Raw genomic sequence first — 19881 nt, forward strand, 5'->3', positions numbered from 1 at the left:
GTTCTCGTGTATCATGTTGTTGATGTTGTGCCGCTTGATATGTTGGCTATGTATGTCATAAAATAATGACATCATATCCTAACATATAATATTGTCGTTGTTGGGGAAAGTCCGACGGTAGGGAAATTACATGACTGGTTTTATAGGATATGAGACAATACCAGCATATAGACACGCACTCCATTGACTCGTGGGCCTAACATTCTCACCAATATCACTTAAGTAGTTGCATTATGAGTTACTACAAATATAAGAAAATAAAGTTGCATTTTGACTAAAAACTATAAATAAGTGTTTGATCTTAACAATTGACATCAGAGCGACATCACGAGTTCAAGTCTCTCAAAAAGCATATTTTTATACTTCTTGAGGAGTTTGGTTAAGCGTGTATGAAAAAATGTAATATATGGATGGGTGACCAACTGGAAGATTCTTGTGCGTCAAGCTATTGACGTTGTGTCGCTTAATCTGGTTGGCTATGTAGACAGTAAAAAATGATATAAGATCTTAACGGATAATATTGTCTCTGTTGGGAACAACGTTAACAGTAAGAAATTAGTAAGACTGATGTCTAAGAGATATGATACATCATCAGCAGATAGATGCGAACTTCCCTTGATTCATGTCTTACAATCCGACCCATTAACACTCAAATATGTATACTTTGTACTGCCACAAATATAACGAAATAAAGTTACCTTTTATCTAACACATATAACTTTTAATATAATTAAAAACTACAAACTAAAAAGAAAGAGTTGACTATAAGTTTAATTTAGAACCTAAAATAGATAGAGGACTTCAATGATGCTACCAGAAAGTTGGGTCACAATTGTCCAAAGAGTGAGTCTCATGTGAGACCGTTTCACGGATCTTAATTTGTGAGATGGGTCAATCATATCCATATTCATAATAAAAAGTAACTCTTAGCATAAAAAATAATACGTTTTCATGGATAACCCAAATAAAAGATCTGTCTCACAAATACGATCCGTGAGACCGTCTCACACAAATTTTTATCTTGTCCAAATCATATAAATCTATTACGCTCGTTTTAAAAAATTTCATCAAATCAATTACTTCAATGTTGCATCCCTACTACTTTAAAGTCAAATTATGAGCTTTCTCAATCATGTCCCCATCATTTAGGTATATGTCATCATATCACATTTAAAGCACTCACGCACGTAGAGTTATATAAAGTGTGACTTAAGGTTAAAAGGTTTAAAAAAAAGTTTCTTTTTGGGAAAAAGCGTAATTTTTTAAGATAAATTTTAACTTATTTTTTACCATCATTTAGGTATATGTCATCATATCACATTTAAAGCACTCACGCACGTAGAGTTATATAAAGTGTGACTTAAGGTTAAAAGGTTTAAAAAAAAGTTTCTTTTTGGGAAAAAGCGTAATTTTTTAAGATAAATTTTAACTTATTTTTTACAAAATTTTAACTTATAAATTTTATTTAAATAATAAATATTTAATTATATTAAAAACATTAACAAAAAATCTAAAGGCATTAAAATAAAATTTGTCATAAACCCTTCATTTCTCTACGGTTAGGATAACATTTGACCTAATAATTATCGGCAAAAGTTTTACTTCACAGAATTCGTAATTTTGAAACTCACGTTTTTTACAACTTGAAATTTTATATATTTTTTGATGTGAGACCGTCTCATAAGAAACATATTCAACTTTTAATAAAGTTTTAAACTTGATCGCAACATATCTATCAATTTTCATGCTTTTTAGAACATTACTCTCACCTATATGACATTGTTGGTTGAAATGAGTTTTTACATGGGGAATATAGATTTTTGTCCGTTAAATTGTTCAATTTTGAATTTTGATTCATTAATATTTTAAATTTTGATTTTGATATACTAAATTTTAATTTTCGGTTATTTTTTCCAATCACTGATGTGGCGTCGAAAAATACTGATGTGACGCAGAAAAATACAACGTCAAAAATCGATAACTTGTCATATGTCACGTCATCAATTTGACTAAAATAGTAAAAATAAATTTTGATGTACCAAAACCATAATTTTAAGACTTAATAGACCAAAAACCAAAATTAAATAAGCTAGTTGACCGATAAAATCATTTTCCCTTGTATAATATGCAGAAAAAGAAATACATAAACCAAATGTAAGCAAGTTTCATTGAAACATCTTTTTAATTTATTATCAAGATTAATAGCATATTTTCTACCTAGTGAAAAATTTATTATTTTAAATGCAGATTTTATTAGCCTTAGACTGACGAGGTCTTCAAAAAAAAAAAACTCAAAACAATAATTTTACGAGTTTTAAAATGAAATAGGATCCTAATTCGTGAAAATTAATATGGAAAACTGGTTTACTCAAATTCGAAACAAACTTAAGTTGTGTTTAGATGGATATATTTTAAATGATTATTTAATTTAAAATCTAATATTTATATACACAATTTCAATATTAATCGTAATAAATTCAAATATATCAGCGTTATTTGATATTCGTGACTTGTGTTTGGATTGATGAATTTAAAAAGATGAATTTTATATATGTGATTTAAGGCAAAAACTTGTGTGAGACGGTCTCACGGGTCGTATTTGTGAGACGGAACTTTTATTTGGGTCACCCATGAAAAAGTATTACTTTTTATACTAAGAGTATTACTTCTTATTGTGAATATGGTTAGGGTTGACCAGTCTCACAAATTATGATCCGTGATACGGTCTCACGTGAGACTCACTCGTGATTTAAAGTCATATACTTTGTTTGAATGAACTAAATTCCAAGTGAATTTCACATCTACTCTATATCAAGCTAAGTAATTTACTAATTTTAAATACTCCCAATATATGTATTAATTTGAAATTCATTATTCAAATGGTTGCTCCAATCAAATCTAATTCGCCAAATAAAACCCTTACATCCAAATATAACATTAATATCCTAAATTACTTTTGTCTCCAATTGATTGATATTCATAAATTTGACACACACATTTTATATATAAAATAAAATAGACTATATAGTTAACACAAAATTGTGGACAAATATCAATTCCTCTTGGACAATAGCCATCTGTCTGCTGCCTATTATGAAGAGTATGCATCAGCACCGACAAGACCATGTGCATAATTAAATTCTACCACTACAGTTGTTATTATATTAAAAAATCAATTTACAAACAAATTTTTATTTTATTTTTATTAATTCATTACATTTTTTTATAAGATTCAGTTAATATGTCTATTAGAACAAAAAACAAAGAAATGACTATTAAATATAAAAACTTGACTGTATATCAAATTACAAAATCAAGTCTAAGTAATTGAGACGAATAGAATATTTGTATTTTCTCAAAACTAACATTGGATCGATAAATAAGAAATTAACATCAAAGTTATTGTTTCGAAATTAATTAAAAATATAATGAAAAAAAAAAGCAACACAACCTATCTATTGGTGTTATAGGGTTTGACTATGAGGCTCGTGAAACCGGAGAAGTGTGTTTCTGTTTATTGGTGTTGTTTCTCATCTCTTAGTGATCAGTACCTACTTTAAATTTGTAGGTTTTACCTGTCCTAATTGTACTTTCTTGACAACATTTAAATATACTTGTCACAACAAACAACGGAGTGATATTTATCAAATTAACGTGTCGAAATCAAATTCGTCAAAGAGAAAGATATAGGTACATTATTGATTGACCATAGCACATGACTTCAAAATTATTGGCAATGACACCATTTCCCTTCAAACTAGCAATACTACAGCGGTTATAAAACTTACATCTCAATGAAAACGAAAATTAAGCTTCCACTTTACACTCCCCGGAACTCGCCCTTGAGCAGGCATTAGTTCCACTTTAATTTAGTCTCTTTTTTGGAAGGCAAAAACTTGTGTGAGACGATCTCACAGGTCGTATTTTGTGAGATAGATCTCTTATTTGAGTCATGCATAAAAAAATATTACTTTTTTTGTGAATATCGGTAAGGTTAAACGATCTCATAGATAAAAATTCATGAGACCGTCTTACAAAAGACATACTCTTCTTGGAAATACCCTAATTCATAGCGTTGAGTTTTGTTTTGTATGTTTTAAACAATCAAAGTTTGATTTTGATACTAAGTTTAATTTTTTTTTTCTTTTTAGCTTTGAGTTCAATTTCATGTGTCAGATGTCACAAACGTCTGTATATTATAGCCATCTAGCTAATGCAAGTTTTCTGAACCATATATATCTCCATCTCCAACTAATTTTCTACCCAATAAATTAATTCTTCGATGGCTCGTATCAATACTAATCCGAAATGGGTTGCGATTTTTATAATATGCCTTGTCGTGAAATCTCATGGCGCCCAACAGCAAGTCCCGTGCCTGTTTTTCTTCGGAGCTTCATTGACTGATAATGGAAACAATAATATGCTCAACACTGTGCTTAAGTCAAATTATCCACCCTACGGGATTGATTTCTACGCTGGTCCGACTGGAAGATTTAGCAACGGGAGAAATACCCCGGATTTTATCGGTTCTAGCTATTTCTTCTCATAATATTCTATAAATATTGTATTATTGTTTGTCGATCGAATGGACGTGGCTAATGATATTGAATGATCTGGCCATGGTTGCAGCTCAGTTGCTAGGATTTAATAACTCCATCCCGCCTTTCGCAACAGCTACAGGTTCTGCTATTGCGAAAGGAGTCAATTATGCGTCCGCCGGAGCAGGAATCCTCGACAATACATCAAGAGCACTGGTAATTATTATTATATTTTGTCCTATGAGATTCAATAATTTTCACAATAATTATACGTAGGTGTTAAAAGATTAGAACTTTGTCCTAACTCAACCCAAAACTAGCTGAATTTTCTAAGATTATATATGCAACTCACTTGAATTTTATCCACGATGTGGGACAACTAACACACCCCCTCACGTTCAAAAATGAACATATGGAGTTTGAAGTTTACAAATGACCCGATTATCATGAGTAGAATGAGTGGTCCAACTATGGACAGTCCAAAACAAGACGGTTTAACCTATCTATCTCATGTTAAGATTGGAACTTGGACTTACCTCAACTCAAAAACTAGCTCAGGGGAGCACTATTCAAGACCATATATACAACTCACAAGAATTTTACCTGACAACAAACAGTAGGGAAACCGATTATTGATTATTTTTCGGTGTATATATATATGTTTTGGATAGGGTGACCGGATCAGCATGAACAGACAGTTATCAAATCATCAGATAACAATCTCTGGTTTGTCGTCTTTACTTGGCCCAAGCACTCAAGTCCAAGACTACCTCAACAAGTGCTTGTATATAGTGGAAATGGGGAGCAATGACTATGTTAACAATTATATACAGCCGCAAAATTACCCAGAAACTGCATCGCTTACACCAGATCAGTTTGCAGCAATCTTGATTCAACAATACACTACCCAACTCAAGGTACATGATTTCTCCAAAAATAAATGTGTGGTTAACATTTGTTCAAAATATATAAACGTTACTAACTCGTGGTTACCAGGCCTTGTACACTAGCGGGGCAAGAAAGGTTGCAATCTATGGTGTTCCGCCAGTAGGCTGCATCCCTCAAGTGCGGGCAATGTTTCCAGCTAATGCGTCCGGATGCGTCGATTACGTGAACAAATACACGCGACTATTCAACAGGAGGTTGAAGCCTCTGGTGAACAATCTCAATGCCAATCTAACTGGCGCGAAATTTATATACGTAAACATGAGCGGGATTTTAATCTCTATCATTGCTTCTATAGGTACGTGCACGAATAATCATATATATATATATATATTGGAGTACCGTTTTTTCACACATAAGATGCATCAAAAGTTTTAAAATTTTTGTTTTTAGGTTCAAACGTTTTTGGATAGTATGATTTAAAATCATTAATAGTGCATTTAGAATATTTACATTTGTATTATAAACCCTAAACACCACATTATTCTGGATTTTAAGTAGGTATTTCTCTACGAAATTTTCAATCTCCTAATTAAGTCCACGATCAGAAGCTTTGTTCCTCGTATATACTGTATTGGAAATCTACACAAGTTTTTATTGAGATTAGATCGTCGAAATTTTCAAAATTCCGATGTCGGTGTTGCGGCAGAGAGGCGCGGGAAGGTTGCCCGAAAATTTTCTTCTAAAATTATTGAGATGGCCAAAATTGTGAGGGAGAGAGAAAATTTTGATTGCAAAAGTTATTTTATTTCATATAAACATTCATGAAATATTTATAAGTTCTAATTTCTGATCTAATAAAAAATCCTACTTGAACCAAGATATAGTATTTTTATTATTCAAAATATCTCTTGTATATAATTTCTACTATTGAAAATAACATGCATTATTTGAATCATTATCAACTTTAGATAATACTATATATTTACATATATATGTACTTATTTATGCTTTAAATTAAATAACTTTTTTTAATTAATTTATTCTATACTCTTTTATAATGTTTCATGAGAATTTTGCACTTAGTAGTCACCACTAATGATTTTATTATTTAATTATTAGATTTTAAATTTACTAAATAAATAATTGTAAACTCATTATAATTCGGATCAACGATTATACAACACTGATGTATCCAGAGTACAAATATTGTTCATGATATAATGATAAATGAAAATTTCGAATGATAAAATTTTCCACTGAACCATTTTTTTGTCGCCGTCAGTTTTGTGAATTCATTCACTAAAACAGACGGTTTCATTCACCTCACTTAATTAGCTATAAGCAATATGTTTGATCTCCATCAAACTACAGCCGCCAAATTCATCTATTTGAACTTGACTATATCAACGAGAAAACATAATCCGATACTTGTATGACCCTCAATGATTTAAAGATACAGCTAGTTGTGAGTTCACAACTTCATGTGATTCAGAAAAATATTTGTTTCTATTCAGACTTACCCTAATTAGACTCATTCTTTTTATCAATTCTTTAATCAAGAATGTTAGTACTCAAGTCTGATTGCACACATCAGATCATTGGTATATTGAGAGTTGCAAATAAATTCAATAAAGATATCATATATCTTTGAGTAATAATAGTGACATGGTATGCGCAACTGAGGAAATATCTTTCCAAAATGCACAAGTCTTATTCTGGCCAGAGATCTCTTCCACTATTAACTTATCAGATCTCATAGGAGATTTTCACCTGTGGATGAGCGGTGAATTCTCAATTAAAATACATTGAATCCTTCGTATTACACCCAACTTCGTCACCTGATGACCCTCAATTGAGTCGATAAATGGATCAAAGTGCATGCTAGTATGTAGAGCATCTACATTATTCTGGGTCAAAGAACTAATGGTATACAACCATAACCGTATAATATTTCACTTGATGAGTGATAACCTCTTGGAAAACTTGTGGGAGGGATGTTCAGTGCTATCAAATGATCATTCGTGTGTATGAATGGACATCTCCCTTTTTTCACATAAAATGGGAATCTTATGTTAGAACAGAGCATAATCCCTTACCAATGAAAAGGACGTTTACATCACATATATTAGTCTCAATCTCAGGCGACCTTTATCTTTATTTTAGGCGGCTGAATCAACTAAGAACATGTTTAGAATATATGATATGTTTCCTAATGAGATTCATGATCTTACGTCGAGAGAAATGCCTCATGCTACCTATAGTATCAAGAACTTTAGTTATGCAGCTTGCATGAGTATATAAATAAAGTAACTGTCATAATTGGATAAAATCGTAAAATATTATTAAAATAATATTGTTTTTACGTCAATAAAGTTCAAGCTATAAGTTCGTTTGCTGAGCACTCATTATAAAAATATATATTTATATATAAATATATATATTTCTTATATTTGTATATTAATGTTGAAGTTAATATATGTAGGTGCTTCGATTTTCGGTACTCCATGTTGTGCAGTATCATCGGCAGGAGTGTGTGTTCCTAACCAAGCTCCGTGTAAAAACAGGGATCTGTACGTTTTCTTCGACAACTATCATACCACAGAGATAATAGATCGCTTAGTAGCTGCCAGAGTATACATTTCCATTTTAACAACGTATTATCCATCCGAAATTAAGAACCTTGCTCAGCAATAAATTCATGGCACACTCAGACGCATAAAAAACTACATGTAATATTAAATAAATTGTCCAAGTATTTGGATCAGTAAGTGAATAAATTTTAAAGTTGTGTGGTAAACTTGAATAATACATTTTAATTTAGAGATGGATGATTAATGGATCTCTCTTCTTGATATTAAGTATTGGTGTGCACAGCATGTAATTTTATTTTATTTTTTCTTCATTTTTTTATGACGTAAGAACCCGAGTTTAATTATATATAGATTTCACATGCATAAGCCTCGGATTTAATTAACATGCCGAAAAACGGCCTTGGGTCCTTACAAAGTCTAGTAGGGTAATTAATTTGCATATATTCCAAGAATCAGTATTACAATCAATCTCAATATGATGAAGTAAAAAGTGAATAAAACAAATTCGTCTAATCCTATGTGAGCGCCTAACTAAGTACCTAAAAAATTAAAATATATTTTTTGGGTTGTACTTGTGCATAGTTGTGGATACATTTTTTGTGTCAAGTTGGATTTCGTTTGAATTTTTAGTAGTTTAGACATATTAACCAAGTAGCTAAAAGCTTAAAACATATTCTTGATTTTTGTGATGAATGATTTTATTAATCTATTGCATTTTCAGTTGTAGATATTGTGATACTTTTGTATATTTATTTAATTTTTGTAAAGTAATTTTTTTTATTTCACTACTTTATGAAACGAAATGAAATTAAAAGGTAATTCAAATACTTCATAAATTCTTATTATATACCGCCCTAATTGGCTCCATGCCTTATCTAGCTATGCGAGAAATGGATACTAAGATATTGTTTGAAACGATGATAAATCTATATATGGATAACATTATTTTTTTATAATTATAATAATTTATAAAATTTGAGTCTAACGTTGAATCAAACAAAAATATGTATAATAATACTTGAAAAAAATTTGAGTCTAACGTTGAATCAAACAAAAATATGTATAATAATACTTGAAAAAAATTTGAGTCTAACGTTGAATCAAACAAAAATATGTATAATAATACTTGAAATTAGTTACATTACATATTAAATTACAGCCTTTTTCTGTTTGGTCATAGCATGGCATAAAAGTTTTTTTTTTAAAAAAAATGGTAACGTGATGGTTTAATGATTTAAAAATGGGCAAGTTACACATCTTATATTTTTAAACAGTTGAAATTTATCAAGATATGGTTGACCACTGTATTACATAAGGCATAAACTTATGTGAGACGGTCTCACGGGTCATATTTTGTGAGACGGGTCTCTTATTTGAGTCATCCATGAAAAAATATTACTTTTTATTGTGAATATCGGTAAATTTGACCTATCCCACATATAAAGATTCGTGAGACCGTCTCACACGAGATCTATCCATTACATAATCGATGACATGATTTAGTTATCCCAATAATTTATATTAATATATAGCTATAGGCAGTATCTCATTTGGTATAATACCTCCGAGTGCGATTTAAGTTTTTTTTTATCCAAATTGTTTTCTAAATGGCACACAGTATTATAATTATTCCAAATAGGGTCATGCTTTTTGTGCTGTGCTTTCTAACGAAATCCCTGGTGTTGTTGATTCATGGCCAACAGCAAGTCCCATGTACATTTTTCATGGGAGATTCATTGTCTGATAATGGAAATAATAATTTGCTGGTCACATTGGCTAAGTCAAATTATCCACCCTACGGGACGGATTATCCCGGCGGTCCGACCGGAAGATTCACCAACGGGAAAACAGTTCCAGATTTCATAGGTTCATTTTCATCTACTCCCTCTTCATGATCTTCTTGATGATATATAATATATTTAGTTCGATTTCAAATATAAATCTTTTTTTCTCGCGATTTTTTTCGGTCCTTTCAATTTGGTTATTATTTAAAAAAAAAATCCATGCATGCAGCCGAATTGCTAGGTTTTGATAAACCTATCCCAGCTTTTGCAACTGCTGTAGGATCAGCTATCTTGAAAGGAGTTAATTATGCATCAGCAGCAGCTGGAATTCTCGATGAAACTGGAATAGCTGTGGTAATTTTAATTTATATTCTATATGTAAGTTTTATGGAATAAAATTCTGTCATTTTTTTTTAAAAAAAAGGAATTTTTTTAAATAGGGTGATCGCATCAGCCTGAACAGGCAACTACTAAATCATAAAGCAACGATCGCAAGTTTATCACTTTTACTCGGCCCAGCTCGGCTCAAAGACCATCTCAACAAGTGCTTGTATGCAGTAAATATGGGTAGCAATGACTATCTCAACAATTATTTACTGCCACAGTTTTACCCATCGAGTAAATTATATACACCAGACCAGTTTTCCGCCTTCTTGATTCACCAATACTCTCAACAACTCAAGGTAATTAACAGATTATAGTTCTTGTTTAATTTCATGTCCCCCCAAAATCATATATCATACACCCTTTTTGAATTCGTCGCTAGACCTTGTACGAAGACGGAGCAAGAAAAGTTGCGGTGTTCGGTCTTGGTCCAATAGGCTGTGTTCCACCACTGCTGGCTATGTATCCGGTGAACGAATCGGGTTGTGTCGACTTCATCAACGAGTATGTGAAGCTATTCAACGACAGATTGAAGCCGCTCGTGGAAGACCTCAATACTAATCTGCCTGCTGCAAAGTTTACCTACATAAACATCACTAGCATATCACTCGGGATTTTTTCTCTTCCTGGTAAGTTAGCATATCATGAGTATGTGATGGATCCACAAGCTATAGCATACCGATACGAATCGTCTCGGTAACTGAAAAAAACGTAACGGAACCTACTTCGCATGCAGGTATTACAGTCTCCAATTATTCATGCTGTGAGGTGGGAATAGCACTGTGTGAGCCTTACCAAGTTCCATGCAGCAGAAGAAATCAGTATATTTTCTTTGATGATTATCATCCGACGCAGGTTGTTAATCAGTACACAGCTGCAAGAATATACAACGCGCTTTTACCCTCAGATGCCTATCCATTTGACATTCACCAACTTGCTCGACAATAAACCTATGCCTATGCACGCACACTACTACGACTATCTGTACTGTACTACTACTACTACTCGTGAATGACACGTTATTACAAGTTCTACTCTATCAAATACGTGGTTAAAGCCATTCCCCCTCCCGAAACATACATTTCTTACTGCCATTAAATCGACTTGGATTAATCCCGAATTGGTTTGATTTAATCTGATTCAATCCATGAATACAAGAAAAACGCTATACAACAACACACATACGACAACGGTTTTTGTGCAAAACCGTTTTTCTTGTAGTGCCAGGACTATTTAAATCGACCTTGGATCGTTGGAAATGAATGCGAAACCATTTTAATACATCACATTAAGTAATATATTTAATTTACGAGCATTGATAATTTAAGGCTCAATCCAATTAAGTCCATAATCTCTCGCATTCATGATAAATCGGTCATATCTTTGTAGCAACTGAAATGAATACAATTACGTACACTCCGAAAATTTTATTGGGTGGATCTATAGATAGCGGATAGTCTAGATCTCTGGCCAGAAGTAGGGCCAAGCTCGCCCTCGAGCCCTGGGCAGGTCGGCCGGATCATATTCAATCCTTGTTTGTCTATTAATTTTGACTTCTTCTGTTCAACGCAGGGTAGAGCAGTTTGGTAGCTAACAAGGCTTGTAACCGTAGTGTTTCATAATACAGTAACTTGTAATTTCTAAATTTGATAATTAATTATTTCCATGCCAAAGGACTATGGTACACGCTGTTGTCATGTGACGCCGCTCCACCAGATTTTTTTAATCGTTTCGTTCCAATTTTTTAAAGCCATATGTACAGTTATCCGACCTCCATTGTCCTTGGTTTCCCCCAATTTTCGAATTCTCGGAATGCCCTAAATTCAGCTTCTTGTTGTCACATTATTTTGAATGGAGGATGCGAAATTAGTTACCCAATATGAAGTTGAAGACGAATTTCACGAGGCGCTCGATGATTTCCCATTCTATGATTGCGAAGAAACCTTTTTTCCCGGAGGAATGGAATCCTGTGGTGACGTGTCAACCTCCGATGACAATAAAACCATGCCTCCGGAGACTTTGCGCCGACGGGGATCGCATGCTCATAGTAAGTCCTCGGTAGCCGATTCAATCAAGTCGTCGAAGCTGAGCTCGTCGGTGAGCTCGGAGAATTACTTGAATTCTAGAGAGAGAAATTCGAAGCTTTCCAGCAGAATTAAGGAGCGTGAGCTGAAGTGCGGCACGGAAGGTGTGAAAGATGCCGTGAGAGGAGAGAATACTAGGAATAATGAGGGAAGTTCGAGTTGCACCGACGCAAATGGACGCAGAGGTGACGAGGATTTGGTCAGAAAAGAATCGAATTTGGGGGAAAACAATGGCAACCAGGATGCAAATTCGAGTGTTCTTGATCTTTTAGCTCGTCTGGTAATAAAGGCCATAAGCTTCCAGTTTGATTTGTCTGTTAAATTTTTTATGTTTCCAATATGGTTAACGTATTATTTATTCATGGTCGTGTTCAATCCGTTTGGGGTTTTGAAGCGTGTAAAACGGTTTCTGGTTCGGAAAATGAAAATAATTTGGGATCTTATGCGTGAAAATGTGTCCCCATTGGTGTATGAATGGTTTAAAGAACACCATGCGATCTGGAAACTTGGTCTAAAATGTGGTTGGGGATTGTTGTGGTCTTGTTATGTGTGTTTTGTGTTAGTGGGCTTGTTGGTGTCATCATTTGTGATTAGTGGACTGTTGATAAGGAGGTTGGTGGAGGAGCCAATTGGAATTAAGAGAAATTTGAATTTTGACTATACGGAGAAGAGTCCGCTGGCATTTGTGCCTATAATTGCATACCCAGAGCTTAGCCACGAAACTTATCTTGCAGAGAAACCAGAATCTGTGAAGGGTGGAGGATCAAGGGCAATACCAGCTAATCACAAATTGCAGGTTACTGTTTTATTGACGCTACCCGAATCTGACTACAATCAGAATCTTGGAATATTCCAGGTATGTGGTCGATGATCTGTATAATTTCATATATTTTTGTGTTTTGGAATGCTCATGCTACTATGTAGTAGAATATTATACATAGATTAGTAGAATAAATTACAGAAATTGCTTCGAGGTGTGTTGCCTTGGACACTTTCCTCGAGACTTATTTCTTCCTATCAATCGGCTTGCAATGGGGAATGTGGATAGTATTTATCGCACAATAAATAGCAACCAACCCAGTGTTGATTCTCTATTTAAGTTGAAGGATCATAGGATTAGGTACTCATGAATGTTGTCAAGTTACCTAACTCATAAAAGATCTCAGCAGTAAAATAGTGTACAAGTATTTATGGAGAACAAAGGAAAATATGTTGTGTTGTTTACTTGTTTTGGTTATAGTGTCTTTTGTAGACTCGTTTCCTAATCCGAACTTGATGAATAATTAAATGCAACTGTTCGGAACTGCCAAAACATCCTTATCTGAACAGCCACCTCGCTCGAATTGAGCAATTTGAAATCAAAATAAATTTACTTAGAAAATAAAAATGGCACCAGGTTTAGATCTATTTTTCTTATCACTGCCGGAAGTGTCAAGTAAGTTTATATGTAAACATACTTGACGCCTAATAATTGTCTAGCCATACTAACTTCGTTGGTTATATTATTATTACTCTGCAACCGAGATTGCTGTAGATAAAATTAATAAACTTCAGCGTTAGGGATATGTCGTGTTTGGTGTCACTCTGGTTCTTAACAAGATGCCAAGCCTAATTTGTTTGCTTAAAAAGCCATTTATTAATCTCCAAAGTAATATGTTGAGTCCACAAATGGGACACATCGAACATAAGATCATTTAGTGACAATTTTTTTGCTATATTGTAATGCATCTGCTATTTCTGTCTTTTGTTAGCGTTCTACACTGGAAAACATCTTACGGCAGCACACTGCCGCTCTGATCAGCGAAAGTTTAATATGATCATTGATTGTTGTCCTTGTATTTTCTGCATTTTCTTTTCCCATTAAGATTTCACTGTTTGTAGATTCAACATTGAGTCTATTCAACACAAACGTAAGGACGTGTTCATGTCAGTGACCAGTGATTATACACCTCATTTATTCTTTGTTCTTTCTTGAAGGTCAGAGTGGATTTCCTTGCCAAGAATGGTAGAATCCTTGCAAGCTCAAGGCGTCCATGCATGTTGCAGTATAAAAGCCAACCTATTCGCCTTTTGCTGACTTTTCTCAAGGTTGCTCCGATTTTAACTGGTTATACATCGGAATCCCAGAATCTGAAAATAAACATCCGAGGTTTTACCGAAGACGTCGTGCCAACCGCCTGCTTAAGGGTCATCATTGAACCACGTGCCGAATTCAAGCCTGGTGCCGGTATTCCTGAAATTTACACTTCAACTTTGACCCTGGAGTCTGAACTTCCGTTTTTCAGAAAGGTATTATGGTTTTGGAAGAAATCGTTATTTGTGTGGACTAGCATGACTATCTTTACCATGGAGTTACTTTTTTCTCTCCTGTGCTGTAAATCCGTCGTGATCCCAAGAATAAGATTGAGGGAAGATTCAACTAACGGAGATTCGCCACAGATTGATAATCCAGTGCGAGGTTAAACTCCCAAAAGATGCTGCAGTTGGCTTGTAAAAGGCAGCTGAGGCCTGTGAATCCAATACCTGTATTGGCAATGCTGATTTGTACGTCTAATAGATGAATTAAAATTACCTGCAACTTCACGTCTGTAAGTATGTTTTAACAATTTTAATTACCAAAGTTAAATATTATAATGAAAGCAGAGCAGCATTTCTCATATGCATAAACCTGAAAATGTTTCTCCCAATTCTCTTGCATCATTTGTACCATACATGTATATATTCCTATTCCTTAACCACAATAATTTTCTAGTATAATAAAAATTTGCTGTAATAATTTTGATTTATTTGTCTTGAAAATAATTTTTTTTAATATAATAAATTTAGTTTATTATACTGAAATGAGCGTGGATCTCACATTTTCACCAGTTTTTCTCTAGAAATACCTTTCCTCAAATCCAAGAGACATACCAATCACGAAAACGAACAAAAAATTTATATTAAATTAAAACATTAAAAAATGAAAAAAAGAACTCTTCAAACAAATAAAAATAAAAGGATTTAAATATTCATTATACATTAAAAAAAAAAAGTCGATTCACTCGAACGTTTGTTGCTCGTGCACTGATTTTATTTATTTCAACACGTAAACCCGATATCTCCTATGCTTATTTCCCACGTATATAATTGCATGCCGCTATAAATGTAATTATTCCTATGATAAGACACATTTGACTACAAATATCACTCTAAAGTATTGTAACATTCGTTATATTATTTATCCATATTTTTATCCAGTATAATATATGCATCATATTATTTATCTATCTACCCATCATTTATCTTACATAAATCGTTTATCTCATATCAATCAAAATGGTAATATCGCATTATCTCAAATTAGTTATAATTTCTTGATTTAGTTTCCTAGTTTTTGTAGTTTATCGAAATAATTATAACTAACGATCGAATAGGAATCCACTTCGTTTGATTTTAAAAGTTGTGGCAAGATTTCGTTCCTGGTAAGTCGAAACAAACTTTTTGTGCAAACAGTTTTGGCACATCCAGTGGGACCAAGTATGCCTCCAAAGCTAACAGATACTGATAAACATGAAGGTATTCTCAATCACAACGGAAGTACCATCATTTACGGTGATAAGATATTGATTCTAGCGGAGGATCAGTCGAGGACTCGTACACAAGTTCGAGGATCAAGCTGTGAAAGAAAAAGATGTACATTTTGTCGGTTAGAAATTTCCAATGAGTCTCGTGTTGTCAATGGAGAGAGGTGTATGTAGTAAACTCAAAGAGATGACTAATGTATTGGTTAATATCTTTGCCACCATTATGACGGATGTCATAAAGAGACGAGAATGGAGGAAAGAACAGAGGAGGTCATCAAAAGGTGAAAAAAAAACCTTATGAGTATGAAGGCCTGGCAATGAATGTGTTGCTCCATATTCAATTACTATCTTAAATATATCAACATGGATCATTTAGTGTGCTTATGTCATCACTCACATGCATCTTAAGAAACTTCTCAAGATATACCAAACCCAAAATTATCCCAAGTTAAGCACAATTAACTTTGGAGTTTTAAAGTTATAAGCTCTTGAAAAGAATATTTAACTTATTGATATAAGTAATATCTGTCAGATCTTTTATATCTCTCATTCTAGTGTGAAATCAATTCATTTATGCTCTCTATCGCTCATTCATTGATGATGTTTCCTTATTTCAGGTATTAATCACTCATATTACAAATAATGACCGCCCTATGATCTTTGGCTCTGCATGTCACATGCCTACCAGCTTTCGCTTGGTTTTTCCTCGAACCACAGCATACTAGAAGATACCAGTCTTTGATACCACTTGTAACGTCCTAGATTCAACAATACTCCACACTATATCAAAACAGTTCTTCTCAACGTGCTTATATTCTCGGTCACAGGAACCTTGAGAAAATTCTCATGAGATCACTCATCCAAAAATTTCCCCAATTTAAGTACGTTTAACTTTAGAGTTTTTAAGTTATGAGCTTTCGAAAAAAAGACATCTATCAATTCTTTTATGTCTCTCATTACGTTGTATGATTGGTTCATTCATGATCCATGTCGCCCATTCATTGGTAGAGTTCCCATTTTTCAGGTATTAACCACTCACATTGCAGACCATTACCGCTCTAGGATCTTCGACTCCGAGTTTCATAGGTTATACCACCGGTTCTTTTGTCCAATACCCCCACCACACATGAAGGAAGAGAATATAGCACCAACACCCCAATATGAGTTGGGTAGTGGACAAAAGCAGCATGTGATGCAGAAATATAAGGTTATCAAATTCGTGCAGAAATATATATAAGGTTATCAAATTCATGTTCCCAGTTTTGTGTTGTTGAGAGACGATCAATTATCATTGAAGATTGACCAAACTAGTTGAAGAAATATGGAACAAATGCGATGATGGAGATCAGAAAAGCTTTCACACAATTGATGCGCTCAAAAAATGCGCATCCATAAAAATACCTTGAATCAATGATCACGAACCAATTCTTCAATATACCGAATCAAACCGCTCCAAAAATATAACTGTGTATCAAAGAAAATGGGTGAGATGACTCCGCCCAAAGACGAAGCCACTCCGACGCTCAAGTCAGTATAGTGTTTGAGAGAAAAATACAAGACTAGCGTAAATAATTGTATAAGAAAGCGTGCCTTAATTAGGGTTAGGAGTCCTTTATTTATAGGTGTGGAGTCTTAGATGATATAGAATTTTTTAATATATGGTAACTAGATTTGTGCATATTCATGCAATATCTTGTAATATCTCTAAAATATAAGTAATGATATGATAGGATTTTTACCATATCATCAGATATGATAGGATTTTTACCATATCATCACTAGTACCCCCGCAAAAAAGTGACGACGAGTGAAATGATGGAGGAACGTTAAATGAATGAATTATATTTTAGAGTATGTAAGATAATATTCTCGTTGCATGTAATAGTGTCCTTTGAGCGTTTGTTGTGGAGTGTGCTTTTTGAGGAGAGCCAAATTAAGCGGCCAATATAGTCATCTGTTACTGAATTGGTAGTCAAATAAGTGTTCTTTCCAGCTGAATCGATAGAAAGTCAAAAGAGCCAAGAGTGGTTGTACTGCTCAATAAGAAGTCGGGTCAAGATGTCGAGACCAACATAAGATCAAACATATATAAGAAGTTCGAGATATATCGATTGTCGTGAGAAGATAATATGCGTCCAAGTGGACCATGATTAAGAGTCTGAAAAAATACAGTTTGATATGATGTTCTGAGATGTTTGAAGGTCATACTCAAATAAGAGTTGTTGATGAATATCTGCTGAAAGTCGAGCTCGGATGAAGACCGATAAAGAATATCATGCTAATAACCAAGCTAAAATGATAAGCTATAAATTAGATCCTGCTGAAAACCGAGCTCAAATGAAGAGCTATATAAGATCCTCATGAAAATAAGCTCAAATAAAGAGCTATAGATAATAGTCTGCAGAAAATCGAGCTCAAATAAAGAGCTATAGATAATAGTCCGCTGAAAGTTGAGCTCAAATAAAGAACAATAGATAATAGTTTGCTGTCGAGCTCAAATAAAGAGCAATAGATAATAGTACTGAAAACCGAGCTCAAATAAAGAGCTATAGATAATAGTTTGCTGAAAGTCGAGCTCAAATAAAGACCAATAGATTAAGAATCAAATTATTGCTATCGAGCGCGAGGTCGAGCTTATATGTTTTCCGAGCCGAGTTGGATTTACTGAGTGCCGAGCAAGGTCGGGCTTACTGAGGTGCCGAGCAAAGTTGGGCTTACTGAGATGACGAGCAAGGTCGGCTTACTGAGGTGCCGAGCAAGGTCGGGCTTATGTAATTGCCAAGCAGAGTTGGACTTACTGAGGTGTCGAGCAAGGTCGGGCTTACTGAGGTGCCGAGCAAGGTCGGGCTTATGTAATTGCCAAGCAGAGTTGGACTTACTGAGGTGCCGAGCAAAGTCGGGCTTACTGAGGTGCCGAGCAAGGTCGGGCATATGTAATTGCCAAGCAGAGTTGGGCTTACTGAGGTGCCGAGCAAGGTCGGGCTTACTGAGGTGCCGAGCAAAGTCGGGCTTCTGAGGTGCCGAGCAAGGTCGGGCTTACTGAGGTGCCGAGCAAGGTCGGGCTTCTGAGGTGCCGAACAAGGTCGGGCTTACTGAGGTGCCGAGCAAAGTCGGGCTTACTGAGGTGCCGAGCAAAGTCGGGCTTCTGTAATTGCCAAGCAGAGTTGGACTTACTGAGTTACCGAGCAAGGTCGGGCTTACTGAGGTGCCGAGCAAGGTCGGGCTTCTGTAATTGCCAAGCAGGGTTCGACTTACTAAGGTGCCGAGCAAGGTCGGGCTTACTGAGGTGCCGAGCAAAGTCGGGCTTACTGAGGTTTCGAGCAAGGGTGTCTGCTAGTGAAAATCACTTGAGTTGAGCCCAGACACGGTGCATCGAGCATGCTGTAGGACACTGCTGATGCAATAAAGTCGCTCAGACACTATGGTCAGCGAGTCCTGCTATATGGTTTCGATGCAGTGAGACTGGAAACTGGATCAGACACGTCCATTTTTGGAGTATGCTTAATTTTGGAGGGACAACGTTTATGCAGAGTAGGCCAACTCTCATGGTTTCCATCCTGTTACCTCTTTAGGAAAATTAATATATATACATAGAAAGCATTAGAAGAGACGTGCTGGGAAATCGAAATAATATCCTAATTAAAATATTTTCCCAAATTTTAATATGAAAACGTAAAGAACAATATTTCCCACAAACTCGTAGATTTAGTTAAATTTATATATCTCTGAGATTTCATTAAATCTAAATTGAGATTGCATATGTCTTTGGGGATCTCTTCTTGATGCGTTTTTCTGAAAATCAATTTCCAAAATCAAGGAAATACGACTCATCGAATGAAGGATATTAATGAAATTGATTACAAGAATTGTACGGGATATAGTCTATAGTCAATTCACATATTTGAGATAATAAAAATTAGGAATTACAAAAATGTGTGTGATGCTCTCTTTATTGTTATCTTATGCTAATATTTCATATCAGTTTTAACAATAAGTATACATAAGTGATATAAATAAATCTTTAAAAATTAAACTTAGACTAACTTGTA

At 34.4% G+C, this 19881-nt stretch overlaps 3 protein-coding genes across 3 annotated transcripts; all 3 read left to right on the forward strand.

The window, feature by feature from the left end:
- Positions 1–4165: 4165 nt before the first annotated feature.
- Positions 4166–8248, forward strand: LOC140805905 (GDSL esterase/lipase At1g29670-like). The gene is made up of 5 exons (XM_073162264.1): positions 4166–4526; positions 4630–4754; positions 5210–5455; positions 5535–5781; positions 7909–8248. Exons 1-5 carry the CDS (start codon positions 4283–4285, stop codon positions 8118–8120), a joined length of 1074 nt encoding a protein of 357 aa, XP_073018365.1. The 5' UTR covers positions 4166–4282; the 3' UTR covers positions 8121–8248.
- Positions 8249–9660: 1412 nt separating this feature from the next.
- LOC140805312 (GDSL esterase/lipase At1g29670-like) lies at positions 9661–11168 on the forward strand. The gene is made up of 5 exons (XM_073161579.1): positions 9661–9883; positions 10031–10155; positions 10242–10484; positions 10568–10814; positions 10922–11168. The coding sequence occupies exons 1-5, from the start codon at positions 9661–9663 to the stop codon at positions 11131–11133; spliced, it is 1050 nt and encodes a 349-aa protein (XP_073017680.1). The 3' UTR covers positions 11134–11168.
- A 756-nt stretch (positions 11169–11924) lies between these two features.
- LOC140805022 (seipin-2-like) lies at positions 11925–14926 on the forward strand. The gene is made up of 2 exons (XM_073161202.1): positions 11925–13125; positions 14247–14926. The coding sequence occupies exons 1-2, from the start codon at positions 12037–12039 to the stop codon at positions 14730–14732; spliced, it is 1575 nt and encodes a 524-aa protein (XP_073017303.1). The 5' UTR covers positions 11925–12036; the 3' UTR covers positions 14733–14926.
- Positions 14927–19881: the final 4955 nt, after the last annotated feature.

This window comes from Primulina eburnea, chromosome 11 (genome assembly GCF_022965805.1).
Source record: "Primulina eburnea isolate SZY01 chromosome 11, ASM2296580v1, whole genome shotgun sequence".
NCBI lineage: Eukaryota > Viridiplantae > Streptophyta > Magnoliopsida > Lamiales > Gesneriaceae > Primulina > Primulina eburnea.

Coding starts and splice junctions, on each gene's coding strand:
- LOC140805905 (XM_073162264.1), top strand. CDS start 4,283: ATGGCTCGTATCAATACTAATCCGAAATGGGTTGCGATTTTTATAATA. Junction 4,527..4,629: donor AAATACCCCGGATTTTATCG/GTTCTAGCTATT, acceptor CCATGGTTGCAG/CTCAGTTGCTAGGATTTAAT. Junction 4,755..5,209: donor ACAATACATCAAGAGCACTG/GTAATTATTATT, acceptor TGTTTTGGATAG/GGTGACCGGATCAGCATGAA.
- LOC140805312 (XM_073161579.1), top strand. CDS start 9,661: ATGCTTTTTGTGCTGTGCTTTCTAACGAAATCCCTGGTGTTGTTGATT. Junction 9,884..10,030: donor AACAGTTCCAGATTTCATAG/GTTCATTTTCAT, acceptor CCATGCATGCAG/CCGAATTGCTAGGTTTTGAT. Junction 10,485..10,567: donor AATACTCTCAACAACTCAAG/GTAATTAACAGA, acceptor ATTCGTCGCTAG/ACCTTGTACGAAGACGGAGC.
- LOC140805022 (XM_073161202.1), top strand. CDS start 12,037: ATGGAGGATGCGAAATTAGTTACCCAATATGAAGTTGAAGACGAATTT. Junction 13,126..14,246: donor AGAATCTTGGAATATTCCAG/GTATGTGGTCGA, acceptor TCTTTCTTGAAG/GTCAGAGTGGATTTCCTTGC.